General features: G+C 42.0%; 1 protein-coding gene across 1 annotated transcript in view; it reads left to right on the plus strand.

Moving 5' to 3' along the window:
- Positions 1-18,056, plus strand: part of NAV2 (neuron navigator 2) — a 388,116-nt gene that overhangs the window by 173,601 nt on the left and 196,459 nt on the right. Inside the window, exon 7 of the mRNA XM_023521874.1 lies at positions 5,846-6,012. Within this exon, the coding sequence (XP_023377642.1) occupies positions 5,846-6,012 (167 nt within the window). The remainder of the gene's footprint in view (positions 1-5,845; positions 6,013-18,056) is intronic.

Below are 18,056 nucleotides of genomic sequence, written 5' to 3' on the forward strand. Positions count from 1 at the left end.
TGGGAAGCAGTGGGAACAGAGGAAGGAATGAAGGATGAGGGCTTGTCTGCTCCTGCCCTAAGGGTCTGTGGGCACAGCACTTTCAAGTTAACTGAAAGCAGGGTCCGGCTTTCCTTCAGGGTCATATCCCTCACCTAGAGTTCCTTTTGGACGCATTTAGTCTCTGATGAAGCCAATAAAAGGATGCTTTTTATTTTATTATTTGCCTAATACTCCTTGCCTTCACTTGCCCCACCCCCCGTCCCTTCCCCCAGCCCAGAGCACGATCCTGATGGGCATTTTAGCCTGTCAGAGACCACAAGTATAGCAGAAAGTTTGGTTGCCAAAAGAAAATAGCTCTACCCCTCTGGCTGAGTAGGACACCTGTCCTAAAGCTCTGGAAACAGGTCTGTTCTTCAAGTACAAACACTGATTGAATGAATGTCTAACAGACGCAAACACCTTGATGGGCACCAGGGATGCCGAGCAAGGTAGAAAGCCTCACCGTGAATCTGGATGCAGAGAAGGGACTTATGGAGGGAATTGGTACAGGAATGAAGGATTTCAATGAATTTCTGCCTTGGACCGCTATTTTTTTCCTTTGGCATCCCTGGTGAACCCCAGGTATTTAAGCTCAATCTACTTGCAGGAAGCAGAGAAACAAAGTGGCTAAGAGTACAGCTTTGCAGTTAATTCTAGTGAAAGCCTGTCTTCACCACTTACTGTTACCTGGGCAAATTATTTAATCTCTATAAGCTTGTGTTTCTTTATTGGTAAAATGAGATAGTCCTGTCTTACAGTGCTATCTGGATTAAATAAAGTCATGTCCAGTTCTTTAATACCCGGCATGTAGCAAGTACACCATAACTAACGGATGTGGCACATTGGTGTTTTGGGTTGATCTGGGCCAGGTTGAAGCCACCAGGCACTTCTAGCAAGTCCTACAGAGTTGATCTTTACACAGACCATCTTGTGGAGAGGAATCAGAGGGGCTAGTAGTTCGGTCCTCTTGACCCAGCTGCTGAAAAGCAGATGCCGTGGAGATGAGAGATTTAGCATTTATCATCTTGTCTAGCAAAAAGCATCTCTGATTATGACCCCCACCCTCCACAGCCCTAAGCATGTGCACACAAGCTGCTGTCCTTCTAAGGAGGGCCGTCTTCTGCTCCCGGCCTTTGAAGTGGTTTTGGAGGGAAGAATGGCTTTCTTCCCACCAGCACGTGTACAGAGCGTAGAGACAAGATGCACTGTGCAGGTTACATGCCAGGACTGATAGCTTTACCACCCTGCCTGCTGGGCTCTGCACATGTTGGAGAAATTGACCATGGTTCCGATAGCAGCAGGGTTCTTCCTCTACCTCTTTGTTCCACCCCGTACCTTAAACTTAATTTTTTAAAAAAGCAACATGTATATGTTTCAAAGAACCTGTCTGTGTTCTCTGTCATTTTGTAACTGTATCTGAACATGGAATGATCATGAGAAGTAGAGGTCCTATTCTGGAATCTTCTGGTGTTATTAAATGGTGCGGAGGTGTAAATGACTCAGGCTTGACTTCGCGTGCTCCCCTCTTACTGCTTTTCTTCCATGAGGCAGGCACCCTGGGCAGTATCCGCTTTGGTACCTGCAGCTGTTCCCCATGAACAAGACCCAGCTCTTCAGCAAAGAGGGATTCTAGCATACAGACAGCAGCTGCTTCCAGGCTGGAGCTTGATGGAATTCTCCTGATGCACAAGGATGTTAATAATAATGAACTTCAAAATGTTAGCCAGAGGCCTAGGGTCTGTGTCACTGTGAACTAGAGGATACTCTGCTTTTCTACTCTAGCTCTGCTCTCAGCCTCCCTAATTAATGCCTTAGTCCTAGAGGGCAGGACAAAGTCCAAGATTCGTACTGACATACGGGGTCCTCCCTCCTCTGGCCCTGCGTGTTTCTTCAGCCTCATTTCCACTCCTTCTTTCTCCCACATCCCAGCACACAACCACCTTTTCTTTCTCTGTACTCTTATGCAGGCTTCCCTCTGCCTCTCACGACGACTCCCTGCCTGCTTGCCCTCCCCTCACATTCCCATTCCACATGCCACATCTTGCTCTGGAGTCATGTTTTGTTTTGTTTTGTTTTGTTTTTACTCCTACAAGCACTTGGTCTTCCTAGGTGGTCTCCCATCCAAGTACTAACCAGGCCCAACCTTGCTTAGCTTCCGTGGAGTTGTTTTTATTTGGAACCTTCCCTGACCATCTCACCTACCTCCAAGGTTATCATTTTCCTTCTTGGAATTACTTCTGACCTTTGCATATTCTTTTATCAGTGTGTGTATAATTTAGATATCAGCGGGGGCGAATCTGCCCTTTAAGATCTGGAGAAGATTGAACTGGAACCCTGCCTTATTCTGTTCGGGCTGCCATAACAAATGACCGCAGACTGGCTTATAAACAACAGCAGTGTATTTCTCACAGTTCCGGAGGCTGGAATTGCAGGAGCAGGACGCCAGCATGGTGAGGTCTGGCGAAGGCCTTTCCCAGGTTGCGGACTGCTGACTTCCTACTGTGTCCTCGTGTGGCGGAAGGGGCAAACTAACTCTTTGGATCCTCTTTCGTAAGAGCACTAATATCATTCATGAGGATTCCACCTAATGACATATCACCTCCCAAAGGCCCCGTCTCCTGATACCATCACATTGGTCATTAGGTTTCCACATATACATTTTGGGAGAACACAGATATTCAGACCACAGCAAGCACTTTCAATTTGGAGACAGTTCAGTGACCTCCATGTGATAGCTCAGGTTATCTTAGGTTCTCACGGTCACCTTTGGCTTTGAAATCCTATATTCGAAGTCCTGTACTTGTAAATCAGTGTGAATTAATTTAGCTTGTGAATTGACTCACCATCTCTCCAAAATGTTTTGGTTGGATCTAAGCCTTTTTCCTTACTTCCTACTACCACACTTCATTCATGGCCTTTCTATGTGAGGCGGGCTTGCTGAAAATTTCAGAGGGATGGAGGAGGATTACTTGGGAGCAAGCAACTATCCAAACCCATTCACAAAAGAACCCAAGTATTAAAGCACATTGATGACATAGATTCCCTCTGAAACTTGGAAGAAATTACTTGATCTTCATCCAGTTTTCCCATTTGGTCAAGTTCAGGAAGCTGTTCTGACTAGGATGTAGTGGGGATGGGGATAGAGGATAACATGGGTCAGCTTGAGCTTTGGTGTCTTTTGATGGCTCAGTATGTGTCAGCCATCCTTTATTTGCCATGCCGGCTGCCCTCAAGGCCTTCAGGAACTCCCTCTTCATGTCCCAGGAAACTCGGCACAGTTCTACAGCCATGCGAAGGATACACCACTCCCATCAAAGGAGCACCTCTAGGTCCTGACTCAACGAAGAGAATCTGACTGTGACCACCTGTGGAAAACCCAGATCTGTCTTAGACCAAGACTAAAAATGTTTCACTCTGGGGCGTGGGGCCCACAGATGGCTCAGAGGTACCCCAAGTAGTATAAGGTCTCAAACAGCCATAGATGTTTGGATGAAGCAGTTACTTGGATGAAGCAGTTTCTCTTCTGGAATGTTCCTTAGGGAGGTGATAAGTCCTGTCTGTCTGCCAAAGCCTATCTTGATTCTTTGAAAATGTTCATCTTAGACTCATATAATGATTTTGTCCAGCTCTCTTCTGATATTTTAACCTAGATCCATCTATTTCCTTTCTTATTTGCCTGATATTTTTTGTTCCATAGCACGATTCTTTTATGATAATGCCGAATTCCTTTATGAATCTATGCTCAGCAGAGAGGATGAAAGGAGGAGCCACCATGCAATGAGTACTTACAACAGGCCAGAAATTAAGTACCATTTCAAGTTTACAACTATCTCACTGGGTAGTTTATTATTATCTCAAGTCTACAGAGATGGGACATGAATCTATGAGAGATTATAAAACTGGTTTAATATCATTTGTATAGAATAAGACCATATTCTCTTCATTATACCACAGTGCCTCACAAAGGACCAGACTCCCAAACTAATTCGAGCTTGCGTCCATCCCATTTAATACTTCGATATCTCGCCTCTATAAAGGCCCTGTGCTGCCACGAAAAATCTGTGGTTCAGCCCCATTCTGGGCACTGTGGGCTCCCCAGTAACTCTGAAAGGAATGCATCTTTTCCCTCATTGCTTTTTGCTTCCCTGCTCTCTGCAAATTACCCACTAACGCAGAATGTTTTAAACAGTGTTACCCTGCGCCACTTAATACCGTTGCTGTGATGTCATCTTGGAACAAGTCCATAATCCTTTTCCAGACCAATCTGTGGACTCCTGTAGAGTCCAGCCCAAAAGAGCCCCACATCTGCACCTGTGGAAACTCGGCTCTGAGTACTTAGATAGCACTGACTTGGAAGACTTGCACTATGCTGTTGACGTTGGAAACAGAACCAAGAGGTAGCAAGATGCCTTTGCTGGACCTCCTTGATCAGCTGTGGCTTCCAAACACAGATACTGGCATTGCGGGTCTTGTACCCTTCTCTACACCTGCCTTTATGGGGTAAATTAACAGAGGGGCAAATCCTCCTAGTGCAATGGGAAGTGATACTTTATTGGAGGAAGAGCTCAACCCCTTCTCTTTTAGCTCCCAGTCAAGGAACTAGGCCAGCTTTTCTTCTTAACTGTGCAAATTTACAACCCTCTCACACCAGCTCGTGTTCTCTGTTTACTCGACAACCATCTTTCTTGTTTGGCCAACAAAAAAAGTTTAAAGTGATTGCCTGCTTATATCTAAAATGCTTCCAGATTGCAGACTTCATTGGTGCCTACAGATTTGCATGGAAAGAGAAAGCTGAAAGCTTTATGAGTTGAATATTCGGACTTATCACTGGATCTAATGCTAGTCGGCTGAGATTCTCACTGGAACCTGTGGCTTTTAAACACAGCAAAAAGTGGGTTTTAGCAAAGAGATATAAGTAGATATTTCATCATTTATTCATCTTGCAACTTTGATGGTTGGAAACAGCTTGCTTAGAAGTCCCTGAACCAAAATTCTGAGCTGGGATCTTACCCTTTACTCTTTGGGGAATGGGCCATAATATCTTTAAATGCATTGCAGGAAAGTCAGCTGATTTTCTCAAACCACCCAAAAGGATGTGTTATATTTAAAGGGAAAGTGTGTGTGTGTGTCTTTGGCTAACAGATTCCTGCTAGTTTTACAGAAAGAACATATGATTTTATCCATCTACTATGCAGAGAAGCTGGGCTTCAGCCTCAGAGTAATGCCTACGGAGATGGGTCGTCAGGTGTCGAAGGAAAGTGTGTGTCTGAACAAGTGTTTCCATCCAGGCCATAAGTTTTCATTGCAGATGTGTCGGGTTCTGAATGATAGCAGCTTCCTCTTTGATCATTATAAATTGTCTTTTTCGCGATACTTATATTTCTGGATTACGGCAAATACCATTTTCAACACCTACCAGAAGAAATACACAAATTAAACAGCTTAGAGTCTTAATGGGCCTTTATGTTCCATGTTTGATAGAATTAGAGATGACATGGTTTGGCTCTGTTGTAAAAATATTCATCCGAGAGGCAAAAAGACGACCAGCTTTGTATTTTTAACCAGCAAACACAGTCACATATTTTTCCTTCAAAATGTCTCTTTGCTCGAAGGAAAACTGGTCACATTTTGCTGTTGTACTTCACCGGTGTCATTACCAGCTAGTTGTTTGTAGTGGCTCCACTAAATGCTTTGGTGGCAAAACTCCACAGACCCAGTGTCGTGAATGGTTTCTTTTACTGCCTGCATGGTTGCGGTTCCTTCTTCTGCGACGCTCATGTTCTCCTGAGACTGAATCTGTTACTCTGCTGCTTTTGCCTTTTAGACTTCCAGGTCCCACTGCAAGGGTCTCCGCTGCGGGCAGCGACACCAAAACACGCGGAGGGGCGGCCGTTGCCAACAACCGACGCAGCCAGAGCTTTAACAACTATGACAAGTCCAAACCGGTCACCTCCCCGCCCCCACCACCACCACCAAGCAGCCACGAGAAAGGTGAGTCCCGTTCTGGGGGGTCCTTTTTGACATCTTCCTCACAGCAGATCTCGTTCCTTTGGGTGAGCTTATTTGGGGGGCGGGGTGGCACATAGGGTGGTGGGAATGGATTACAAGGACATACTTGGCTGTCAGGAGCTTTGTCAGCAGGGAGGAAATATTGTCATATTCATAGTTGCCAGCAAGAATAGCTGTATTCGTCTGGGTGGGGCCCATAGATACCTGGCTACAGATAGAAGCAATACAGCATTTGCAATTTAAAAATAAATTTTCATAGTATTTTCTCTATGTAGTAGGTGGTTTTCCAGAAATGCACACTTCTTGGGGCATGCATTTTGTGAACCGATAAGCATTTTACCCGTCAGAAGTGATGTGGGAGAAATTAGGAAAGAGGGAGTTTTCACCCTTTAAAAAAAAAGTCAGAAATGTGCGTTGGCTAAATGAAGATCTTGGCTACATATAAGGAGAAGGCAACATTGCTCTTGGTGTTCCGATGATGTAACTTTTACCAAAAAAGGATATTTTTTACTATACATAGCACTGAGCGTTTAGGATGGAGATTAAAGATGGGTAGCCCCGTGGGGGCTCTTGGACAGAAGGTAGTGAAACCTTTGCTTGCTTCAGTCTGTGTCTTGTGAGACACTGGAGAAACTGAGGCAGCTTAGAAGATTCTTCAGTAAGAGGCAGAGCCCCATCCTTCATTCCTCCCAGGCAAAGTGGTCTAGACTTCTTGAGGGGCAGGTGTCCAGGTCTCTTGGAAGCATTTCCTGTATGATGGGATGGGAGCTTCCTAGGGCTTGTCCTGATGTGCCCCTCTTCAGCCCCGAGACCCAGGAGAGCTGCCTTCTACTCCCTACAGGGCTCCAGGATCCTGGGCAGCCCTCCACTGTGAATGAGATCAGAATCTCCCCCGTCCACCCCTGCAGTTCAGGATGACTTGGTTCAGTAGAGCTGGGTACTCCTCCCTCCAGAATACCAGAGAAAATATGAAGGAAATTTATATAAGGCTGACAGATACACATGGCAGAAGGTTCCCCAGACAAGCATTGGGAACTCTGAAACTAGCAGAAAAGCCATAACCAGGATGTCTCAACCAGTCAAGACTTTGTCATCCAGCCCTTGGCTTCTTTTTCTTCTCTCTCCCCCTATCCCTAGCCCTTCACCTCCTTTCATTTTCTTCGCCATACCCAAGTGTGTTCTTTTTAAAAGCGTGTTTGAATTACAAAAATAATATATGCTTATAAAATGGTACAAGTATATATAAAAGTTCTCCTTTATATGCTCCCTGAAGGATACTAATATAAACAATCCTATGCATATCCCTCAGAACTTTCACAATACAGTTTTATATGTACATATATATGTACATATGTGTGTATATACATAAAAATATATAGAAAAGTTTTTATTTTATATAAATAAGAGCTAAATTTTGAGTATCTACAATGTGCTTCATTGAATTCGCCCGAACAAGCTATGTTGATCCCCATTTTAAATACTTGCTGAGGTCATACTGGAGGTAGTGAGAGGTATAGTTGGAACTGAACCCAGGCACTTTGGTTCCAGAACCATGATTAATACTCTGCTTTTCCTGGAAATGGAAAAAAAATGCTTGAAGCCTTGCCCGCTGAGGGTTAGAGATGTGTGGGTTGAGCACGAGGGGACAGTTGGGAAGATGTTAGGGGAAACCTGGGCAGGGTCCTCTTGGGCCAGTCAACCCTTGTCCCATGGTCATTTGAGGAGAAGCTGTCAAAAAAAGTCTGAAGAATAGATATGAGACTGTAGTCCAAAAGATTGAGAAAATAAAGAAATAGTTCCTCGTGGATATAGAACAGGTATAGGAGGATGCATGGTTGGTGGCTGGAACCATGTCCCAGAGCCTACCTCAGACACAGGGCCACTCAGGCAGCCCAGCTAGGTGCTGTCCATCAGTGCGTGCCTCTGTCCTGGGCAGGGATTGCTGTGTGTGTGCACCGAGCAGACAGAGAGCCACGAGGCCTCCTAAAGAACTGTCTGTGACTTCTGATGAAGTCATTGCTGGAGGGAAAGACTCTGGTGTCAGAAGAAAGGGAAGTCATAATTATATATTGAGCACATATTATTTGCCAGGGAATTTGGTTTTTGCTATCTTACTTGATCTTCAGAAACATTCAGTGAGGTAAATATTGTTAATCCAGTTTTACAGATGAAGGAAATGAGGCTAATCGAGGTTGAGTAACTTGCTCTCCCTGGTAATTCACCGCTGGAATTCAGATCCAGGTTCAACTCCCAGATTTGAACTCTGGATCTGGCCTGTCCCCTGGGATGTCTGTAGTGAGGATCAAGTGAGGTAATATGTGCTAGAGTGTTTTGTGAGCTGTGATGCTCACAAAATCCTGTTAAGGATTCAGAATAATAAAAATAACCAACGGTGGTTCCAGGTACATGGAAGCTGGAGTAAAGCAGGCTTGAGGCAAGTCTGGGTATTTTTTTATACTAATATTTTTCCACACTAATATTTTTCCACCATCCTGAGGTAAAGGGGCAGTGCAGTTTTCATATTCCCTCCTTTTTTCATGGTGCCTGTATTCTCACTTGAATCTGATCTCGATTGCAGTTTATGAGGTAGCTAGTGCATGTGCAAGATATAATATGTGGTGAGGGAACAGAAATAACTCGGCCACCAACTGTGCATAAGACACAACATGTACTTGGGTGCACCAGATAACGTCCTTCACCTTGAGAAGTCTTGGTGAGACACACTTTTGAGCAGATGAACTGCAGTTCAATGTGGTTGGTGCTGTAGTTGAGGTGTGGACCACTTTCGGATCGGTCAGGCGCTGATTGTGTTGTGTTCTGGCATTTCACTCTTCAGATGAACCAATTCATAGACCTTTATATGTGACCCATTGACCCAGGAATTCCACTCTTAGGAATTGATGTAATCACATCAGTAAGTTAAATGAGAAAAATCATTATTCTGTCAATAAATGAAAAAAATAGTCCAACACAATCCCAATTTTTAAAAGGAGTTAAGTAGAATAAAAGGAAATTATAACAGGCAATTTTTTTAAAACCCCAGAGGACTCTTAAAATCATGTCCAAAGACACACGTCCCCTCTTACCATCATCACTTAGTTTAGTTCTGATTGTAGTGAATGATCACTTGAGATGGGAAACAGAAGAAAAGTCTTAGATACTACTTCATAGCTAGAAGAAGCCTGGAACTCACCCAAAATTTATTAGATCATTCCATAAGGTGACCAAGTCCACAGTTGATATATAAAAACCAGAAATGTTTCTTTACAGCAGCACAACCTGTTAATTTTCCTAAAGACTCTGATCTCAGATTTTGCAGTTCAGGGGAGTCTGCGGATCTTTACCCTTTAGGAAAACCTGCTAGTTGTCATCATCGCTCTTATGGTTAGGTCCAACCTTTGGTTTCATCCCCGCACTCCTGCAGGCAGCCATCAGGCTCAGCTTTGCCTGGCTTGTGGGACATGCCAGCGGGTTCCACTGCGAAACGTATGCTGAGAAATGACTGGGATGCCCAACGGCCCTTTACTTCCTCTGTTGGCTCCTAGTGGCTATGTCAGGGATGCGGAATTAGCTGTCTTTTCTACATTTGTGACCTTATCTGTTTTCTCTTCCTTCCATCCCCTTACTTACATCCTCTGAATGGGTTAATGCTGCTAGAAATGTAATACATTTCTAAAGTATTTGGTCCATCAGATGAATTTAAAATGTTCTGTATTCCTAGACAGAATTCTGTGCATTTAGAAGATGTTCTCTTTTGAATAATATCGTTTTCTTCTTTTTTTAGAAAGCATATCTTATTATATTTTCATTGTGAAAATCATCATGAAAAAATTCCAACAAAACAAACTTGCTAAAATTAAAAGAACCCTACAAATCCCAACTTCCAGAAATACCTACTGTTTACCACTTGGTTTATTTATATTATTCTGTATTTCCTCATGCATACACTATCACATTTTGATAGATAAGTTATCCCCAATGTTTACTATTTGTCAGGTACTATTCTAGTGCTTTATAAGTAATCATTTGTTTAATTCTTACAGGAGCTATATGCAGATACATACTCTCACACACATGTATATGACTTTTATAATCATAAATAAAATCAAATCAAGGACAGCCTTTTTATAGGTCATTCTTTCTTCATAATGGCTGCATAGTAATCCATTGTATGAGTTTATCTTAATATTTTAACCACTTTTAGGTTGCTTCTTTTTTGATATTATAAACAGTACTGAGATTAACATCTTTGCATGTCTCTTCTGCACGTATTCAACCATTTCAGGGGAATTGCTGCATTAAAAGGTATGCACATTTTACAGTTGTTTTAACATTGCCAAATTTTGCTCCCAAAAGGTTATATTTATGTTTATAACCTATTTATAATTTCCGTCAACAGTGTAGATTCCCTCTACACTTGACACTGCTTTTATTTTTATTCTCTTGAGCAAAAATTACTGTCTTTGAAGTGAGGCAAGTTATTTTAAGCAGCTGAAATAAAACAAGATCATTTGCTAAAAACTGACCTTCTTTATGGCACTTTGCTGTGAGCTACAACCTATGACCTTGGCATAATACAAAAACTTGGGGGTTTGAGATCAAGTTCTCTACTCGCTAACATGACCTCACTCGTGACACTTACCTTCTTCAGGCCTTAGTTTCCCTTTCTGTAAAGTGAGTGTGAGGTCATCTGTTACTAAGTCACTGTGAAGTGTGAATGAATTATTCAGTTTTCACTGGTCACTTGGCCTTGTCTAATGTGAGCCCCATCCACGCTTTCTGGTAGGTTCCCTCCTCTGGTCTTCGTTCTGAGTCGCTTCCTTCCTTTTTGTTCACTTCTGCCTGTCATGTGCATAAGAGAAGAGCCAGACATTGCTAGAGACAGAGTTTTACAGCCTTCGGCACTGTGTCAAGTATGAGTTACATTGGGGCCATTTATTTAGAATCTCTATAAACTTGTCACTTTGTGGTTGGTGAACCAAGTTATTTATCTGAGTTAGTGATTGGGAGATGTAACTGTGAAGAAGTTGCCCATATCCTGCCACTAACCAGGATTCTGACATAAAATCACGGTTTACACTCGATGGAATGAATTTGGTGGTCCAAGTCATGCAGAAAAAATATGGTTGGGGTGCCTCTGTTTCTTGTTCCTTTCATTTTTTCTTCATTTTATCACTATGTCTAGCCTTTGGCTTGTTGTATTGACAGAGAGAACTGAGACACAGATTCTGCTTTCCGGAGGCTCGCAGCCTCAGGGGAGGTGCGGTGCTCACACGTCCTATAATGGAGATATGCTCAAAGTTGTGAGGAAAGATGAACTTAGCCAGGCAGGCTCGTGGAGGGCTTCAAAGAAGTGATCTCATTTGCAGTGATTTCTATCTCCAGATTTTTGCTGATGGAAAAGGAAAAGAAGGCTGGGAAGGAATGACTCATCCTGCTGTTCTGGCCCAGGTGCTGATCTGAGGGGACATCTGCTGAGATCACTGTATTAATAAACTCTTGTCTTACGGACAGCCTATAGAGGGGAATCTTCTGCAAGATCATTTCAGTGGTAGGGGAGGGCCTCCCTTGGTCATCGGGAGACCTCTGCCATTCCAGAGCTGTTATCCTGAGCCAGTATTCAGTGGGTAATAATGATCTCTGTTTGGGAATCAGTTGTGAAGTTACCATGACCTTCCAACCAGAGGTCATAATTGCCTGAGCATTTAGAAAGCCAGCCGAGAGGTTTGAACCAGGGGCTGTCATTGCATTTGAAGGAGTCTCTAGAGGATCATCTGGAAATGGAACTCAGTGAACAATTAGATCCGCTGTTGAGGCTAGGTAGTCAGGGTGAAGTAGAAGCTACTGAACCTAGAAGACACTGGAGGAAAAATATTGCCTAGCAAGTAATCGAGAAGTTTCCCAGTGCCTTGAGCCAAAATACAGTTATCTCAGGAGAAAAGGTTCAGGGCCCTGCAATTAAAGAAACGTATTTACTTTGAAGGCAGACACCTAAGTTTAAGTTCTGGCCTTGCCAGGTCCCAAGAGTATGGCTTTGGGCAGGAGCAGTGCTCAGCAGGACCTCTGCTCAGGATCACGCCCAGCAGACCATCTTAGGCCACACTCGGCACTCTTCTACTCAGAAGAATATAGACAGGAATCACAGGTTGCTGGCAGGGCACTGCAGGTGTTTCTTTTCCATTGGAGTGGTTCTTGCAGCAGTGTATACAGCAGTTCACGCAGCCATTCGGATGTAGTTGCTGTCCCCCACCCAACTCTGGTGACAGTTCAGGTGTGAGGATACAAGACTCGCATAGGGCAGGTGTAGGAGTCACTTTAGATTAAAAGCCACATGCCCTGTGAAAGTCATTATCTCTTGCAACAGCTCCATAGGCATAACTTCCAGGGTTCCTGCAAGGATTAGGCCTGATTCGTAGATTCACAGCACTCAGAGAAGCCCCAAATGATGGTGTTCCCCAAGAAGTGTTTATATTTCAATTATGGCTCTCCCCGGTCCAGAGGTGTTTAACTGTCCACTGTCATTTTTACCATGAGCAATGTTGCTTAGTAACATAACTGATATTCTATCTTTATCAAGTTTCCAGGGGAACAGAGTTGCAAGGTTGACCCAAGGTCAAATTCTCATGCAGAGAGGGGAAAGATTTTGTTAATCCTTTTCCAACAGCAAGCCACCTCACCTCTCAGAGATTCAGTTTATTTATCTGTGAAATGGCAACAGGCTGCTCTATCCCTAGTGATGGAAGGAAGTTAGATGTAAAGCATTCTTTCCAATTTTTTGTATAGCTCAATTTGAATTTTCTGTCTTTGTCACCTCTATTGGTTGTAGACATTTCCATGAAGGTTATGACTCGTTTCCTGATAGCTGGAGTTTATTGACATCACGTGTTTCATTTGCAGGCCATGAAAAATTGCCAGAGTTCTGATTTTTTGAGATATTGTATCATCAGTTAGTTTGCTGTCTGTTAATGGGGCCCTTTTATAAGTGAGCGGATGGAGGTTAATGCCTCCTGCAGTAAAGGCAGGTTTTATTTTTCTACTTCGCATTTCATTACCAGTTTCCTTTTGTTACAAATTATTGACATTGTCTAATTGAATAGGTGAAAAGTCCCAAACCACATGGCACCTCTCTCTAAAGTAATACCTGAATAGTCACATTTGTCCACTCTGACATGGTATGGTATATGCAGATGGCCCATGTGCAACCTCAGAGGGAAGAGGTTCAACATGGGGGTCTCTGTTAAGTCTGAAGCACACAATTCAAGTCCCATGGTCTGGTGAGATGGTAAATTCAAGACTCTAAACTTGTTTCTGAAGGTGTGATTAATGGACCATCAGCACGAGCGTCTCTTGAGGTAATTGCTAAACACACAAATCCTGAGGCTTTACAAACCTAGTCCTTCTAATTCAGATTTCTATGAGAGCCTAGAAGTCTGCATTTTACAGCCCAGTTATTCTTATAGGACTGAAGGTTGAGAACTCCTCTCCTAGGAGGGCTTCTTGGCCACCTTTGAAAGGACAGGCTGCCTCTAATCCCTTCAGTTCTCACCACTGCTTCGTAGTATATTGTGTTGGGGAATGGAGATAATTTAGTAAGACACCCAAGCTAATGCATGGCAGATAGCAGGAGCTCAATAAATAGGAAACCATTTAAATTTGCATGTACATTTCATAGTGCATATATTTAAATTCGTTCTCAGAACTAGCAGCTTATACTGGATAGACTTAACTCTACCGCATAGGTCTTCTTATCTTCTTTTGGTTTCATCCTCTTGCTTCACTAATCTGAAGTGAAGTTCTAATTTTAATTTTTTTTAAAAAAATTTAATGCTACCTTGTTTCAGCTGAGCTAGCAGAAAATAAAGAAACGATTTCGATCCCATACTTAGACTGGAAACATAGAAAAGAGAGTGTCCCTGTGGGGTCTAGAGATGGTAGCAGAAGGAGTACAGTGCAGAGAGGTGCTCCAAAGGAGAAAGTCGGCTCACCTTCTCCGTGGTTGGAAAGTCATCGCCTGGCTCTTTCTCTATTCAGCGCTTGAAGAGCTCGGTGTGTGCGCTGTCTTATTCAGAGGAAGAGTGAACACTAACTAGTAAAGCTACCTAGAGAAGAGTCTGAGTGATGTGCCTTCCTTCCTGACCTAGATTTTGTCCTTAACCTCTACCATTAAACTAAAGTCAGACATGAAAGTGAAAGAAACTGTATCTGGTATAGTCTCTCTGGCCAACTTTGAAAACCATTTTCTTGATCTGCTGTGTCCTTCAGAAGAGCCTTCAAAGGAGACTCATCAGTCCCTCTAATGTGTGAATTAATGACCTTTAAAGTTACTGCCATCTTTAGCTTGGAATAAGAAGGATATAACCATGTTTGTTTTTTTTCTAAATATGGATATGTTTCAAAGTCAATGTGTGAGCTTATGGTTCTGCTATATATCCTTTCTCTAAAATACAATAAACCTGGCTTTTTATAATGGAAAGAATGAGTAGAGAAAACAGAAAATAAATCTTTTGGGAAGATGAAATATATTTGATTAGTCTGGTGTCAGGAATGGAAAATGACTAGTTAATGTTCATCTGATCTTCCTATGATAAATCTCAACATTTCTTTTGCTTCTACCCGCTATGTGGAAAGCGTCACACATACACGAATTCAATTTAATTTCAAGGATCATTGGTAGGGGAAAGTATTTAGGTTTATGTATGCTCTCATAGTCATTTTTATCCAGGTGTCATCAGCAGTCAGGGCTTAGTCATTGACTTAAATGTTCTTTTTAAAATATATATTTTGTTCTTCTCAAAGTTAGGTATTTCACAGTGTTCATTAGCATGAGAAGATAAATACATTCTGGGATAAATGAAATGAACTTTTCTATGAGCACAGGGGACCCATATTCACAATGCAAAGTGTGAGAACAGAATGCTGGTCCAAACAAGGGAGAGCTCCTGAACAAAAAACTTGACAGCTCTGTAGCTGCAGCGATTCGATGAGGAGTTAGTTCCTTGTGAACACATGTGTAGCTGCCTCTCTGTGCCGAGGACATGGCGTCTTCAGGCTTAAATGAACCTAACAGATACAGTGCCAGTTTTTCAGCTGCAGCTTGCTTTCACAGTTCTCTCAGTAGATGCATTTCATTAAGAGACCAACTCATAACCCATGTGCCAGGGAACCATCTTCTGATGAGTTTGTCAAAGGAGGAATTACATTGAGAATATTCATCTACAAGATAATGGTCACAAATATCTATCTAGGTTGTGGGTCTCTGCTGCCCCCTACTGCCGAGGTTTTGTGTTGTGTCTTTGATTGGAGCTTTGGTTTCCAGCCTGGTATTCTCAGGGCACTCTGGGAAGATAAATGACTTCAGATTGTCTCAATGTTTTCTTCCAGACAGGGCCTCCCTGCATTTGTTTCCTCAATTTGCGAGAATGTATGTCGACTGAAGAAAATTCACATTGTGCACGTGATCGGGTTCACGTGGCATGGTGGAAAACTTTCTCTGGAATGGTGAGGAACTGACAGCAGGTCTGAGCTAAAATCAGTTTTCACAAGGCCTTCCACCCGCTCTTTTCCAGCTGGTGGATTCAAGAATCAGATTTAGCTCTAAGGAAAAGGATCTTTGAGGCACTAGTTGATTTTTTCTACAAGAGGAGTAATGCTAGAGTTGGCTTCATTTTTAAGAGGCATATAATCTCAACCAGATTGTACAGTATGGAATAAATAAGTTTCTCCCTTATTATTATACATTCATGTACATGGAACTCAATCTGTCTTCTATTCAGCACATTATTGGGTGCCTTCTGTGTCTCAGCCATCATGCTAGTCACTAAATATTCTAAAGTGAAAAAACAGATAATGATCTCTGCCCTCAAGGAACTTATAGTCTGGGGAAGAGACAGATATTAAACAAAACACAAATCATATCATTATACTTTGTGATGACTGCTTAAGATGAAAGCGAGGTGTCATGAGGGAGAACTGAGCTGGGATGAAGTTAATTCTCTGGATTAGATGAAACCAGGGTGAGACCCAGAGATGAAGTTTGCAAGGATCCACTTTGCTCAGAACACCCATTCTCCCGCCCAAAGGTTAGAAACAGGATGTTTTAGGAAACAGTCATATGAAGAGAGACAATTTCCTTTAGAAATGGAAGTTTATATCCTGGGCCAGCTTCTTTTTCCTCCTCTGGCCACGAAGGTAGAACTAAAAAATTACAAGGAAGCACATTTTGGCTCCGTTTTAAAAAAGCAGATTTTCACATTTGCCTTCTCACAATTGAACAGGCTGTCTTGGGAGTAGAGAGTTTGTTAACCTCAGGAACAGAACAGAGTCAGATCATCACTTGCTAAGGTTACTAGAGGTGGGATTTTTTTTTTCTCTTAGCAAGTAGGTTGAAATAGATATTTTCTACGATCCTTTGAAAATACAGGATTGGATTAATTCAGGCAAAGGGTAGAGTTGATGTGATTTTAGTAGGTCCGGGAAAGTCCTGATAACCACATGTATCCCCCACAGTTCTTTATTCATTCCAAAAAATACACTTCTTGATTGTGCTGCATTTCATGCAGATAATGGCCTGTGTACAGTTAGTGATAACTTCTTTGACTCTAATTACATATGTAGGGAAGATTTTTCTCTCAGATAAGATGTCCTGAACTTGCTGAGCTCATGCTCTGAGGCCATCAGAGAGGCCACAGGCAAAGACCCCTGCCTTGTAAAATAAGTCATGGCTACTGAGTGAGAAATTATTTGTGGCCGGCTTCACCAGGTAACATTTGGATTCATTTCTCTGCCTCTTCTGCGAAGACCCAGCTATGCATATCTTCAGGCAATTCTCTGTGCAGAATTTTTTTTTTTAATGTTTTATTTTTCAGTTACAGTTGACATATAATATTATTAGTTCCAGGTGTACAACATATTGATTAGATGTTTACATAACTTACAAAGGGATCACCCTGATAAATCTAGTGCCCATCTGGCACCATACACAGTTATTGCAGTATTACTGGCTATGTTCCTCATGCTCTACTTTACATCCCCATGACTATTTTGTAACTACCAATTTGTACTTCTTAATCCCTTCCCTTTTTTCATCCATCTTCCCTTCCCCCTTCTCATCTGGCAACCATCAAAATGTTCTCAGTATCTGTGAGTTTGTTTGTTTTTGTTTGTTCATCTTTTGTTTTTTAGATTCCACATATAAGTGAAATAATATGGTATTTGTCTTTCTCTGTTTGACTTATTTCACTTAGCATGAGACACTCCAGATACATCTATCTCATCACAGGTTATAAGATTTTGTTCTTTTTTATGGCTAAATAATAGTTCATGGTATATATGAACTACATCTTTATCCATTCATCTGTTGATGGACACTTAGGTTGCTTTCATGTCGTGGCTATTGTAGGTAATGCTGTAATGAATATATGGATGCAATGTCCTTTCAAAGTAGTGTTTTGGGTTTCTTCAGATAAATATCCAGAAGTGGAATTACTGGGTCCTTCTTTGTCTCTTGTTATAGCCTTTGTTTTAAAGTCTGTTTTGTCTCATATAAGTATTACTACCTCAGCTTTTTTTTTTCTTTTCCATTATCATTTTCATGAAGTATCTTTTTCCATCCCTTTACTTTCAGTCTGTGTGTGTCTTTCGATTTGAAGTGAGTCTCTCGTAGGCAGCATATGTAAGGGTTTTGTTTTCTTATCCGTTCAGCCACCTGTGTCTTCTGATTGGAACATTTTATCCATTTACATTTAATATAATTGATAGACATGCAGGTATTGCCAAATATTATTTGTATTTTTTATCTTTTTTTCCTTAAAGAAGTCCATTTAACATTTCTTGTAATACTGGTTTGGTGGCAGTGCATTCCTTTAGCTTCTTCTTGTCTGGGAAACTCTTTACTCTCCTTTAATTTTAAGTGATGGCTTTGCTGGTTAGAATAATCTTGGTTGTAGATCCTTGCTTTTCATCACTTTAAATATTTCGTGCCAATCCCTTCTGGCCTATAAAATTTCTATTGAGAAATCAGCGGACAG

This window comes from Pteropus vampyrus, unplaced genomic scaffold (assembly GCF_000151845.1).
Source record: "Pteropus vampyrus isolate Shadow unplaced genomic scaffold, Pvam_2.0 Scaffold321, whole genome shotgun sequence".
NCBI lineage: Eukaryota > Metazoa > Chordata > Mammalia > Chiroptera > Pteropodidae > Pteropus > Pteropus vampyrus.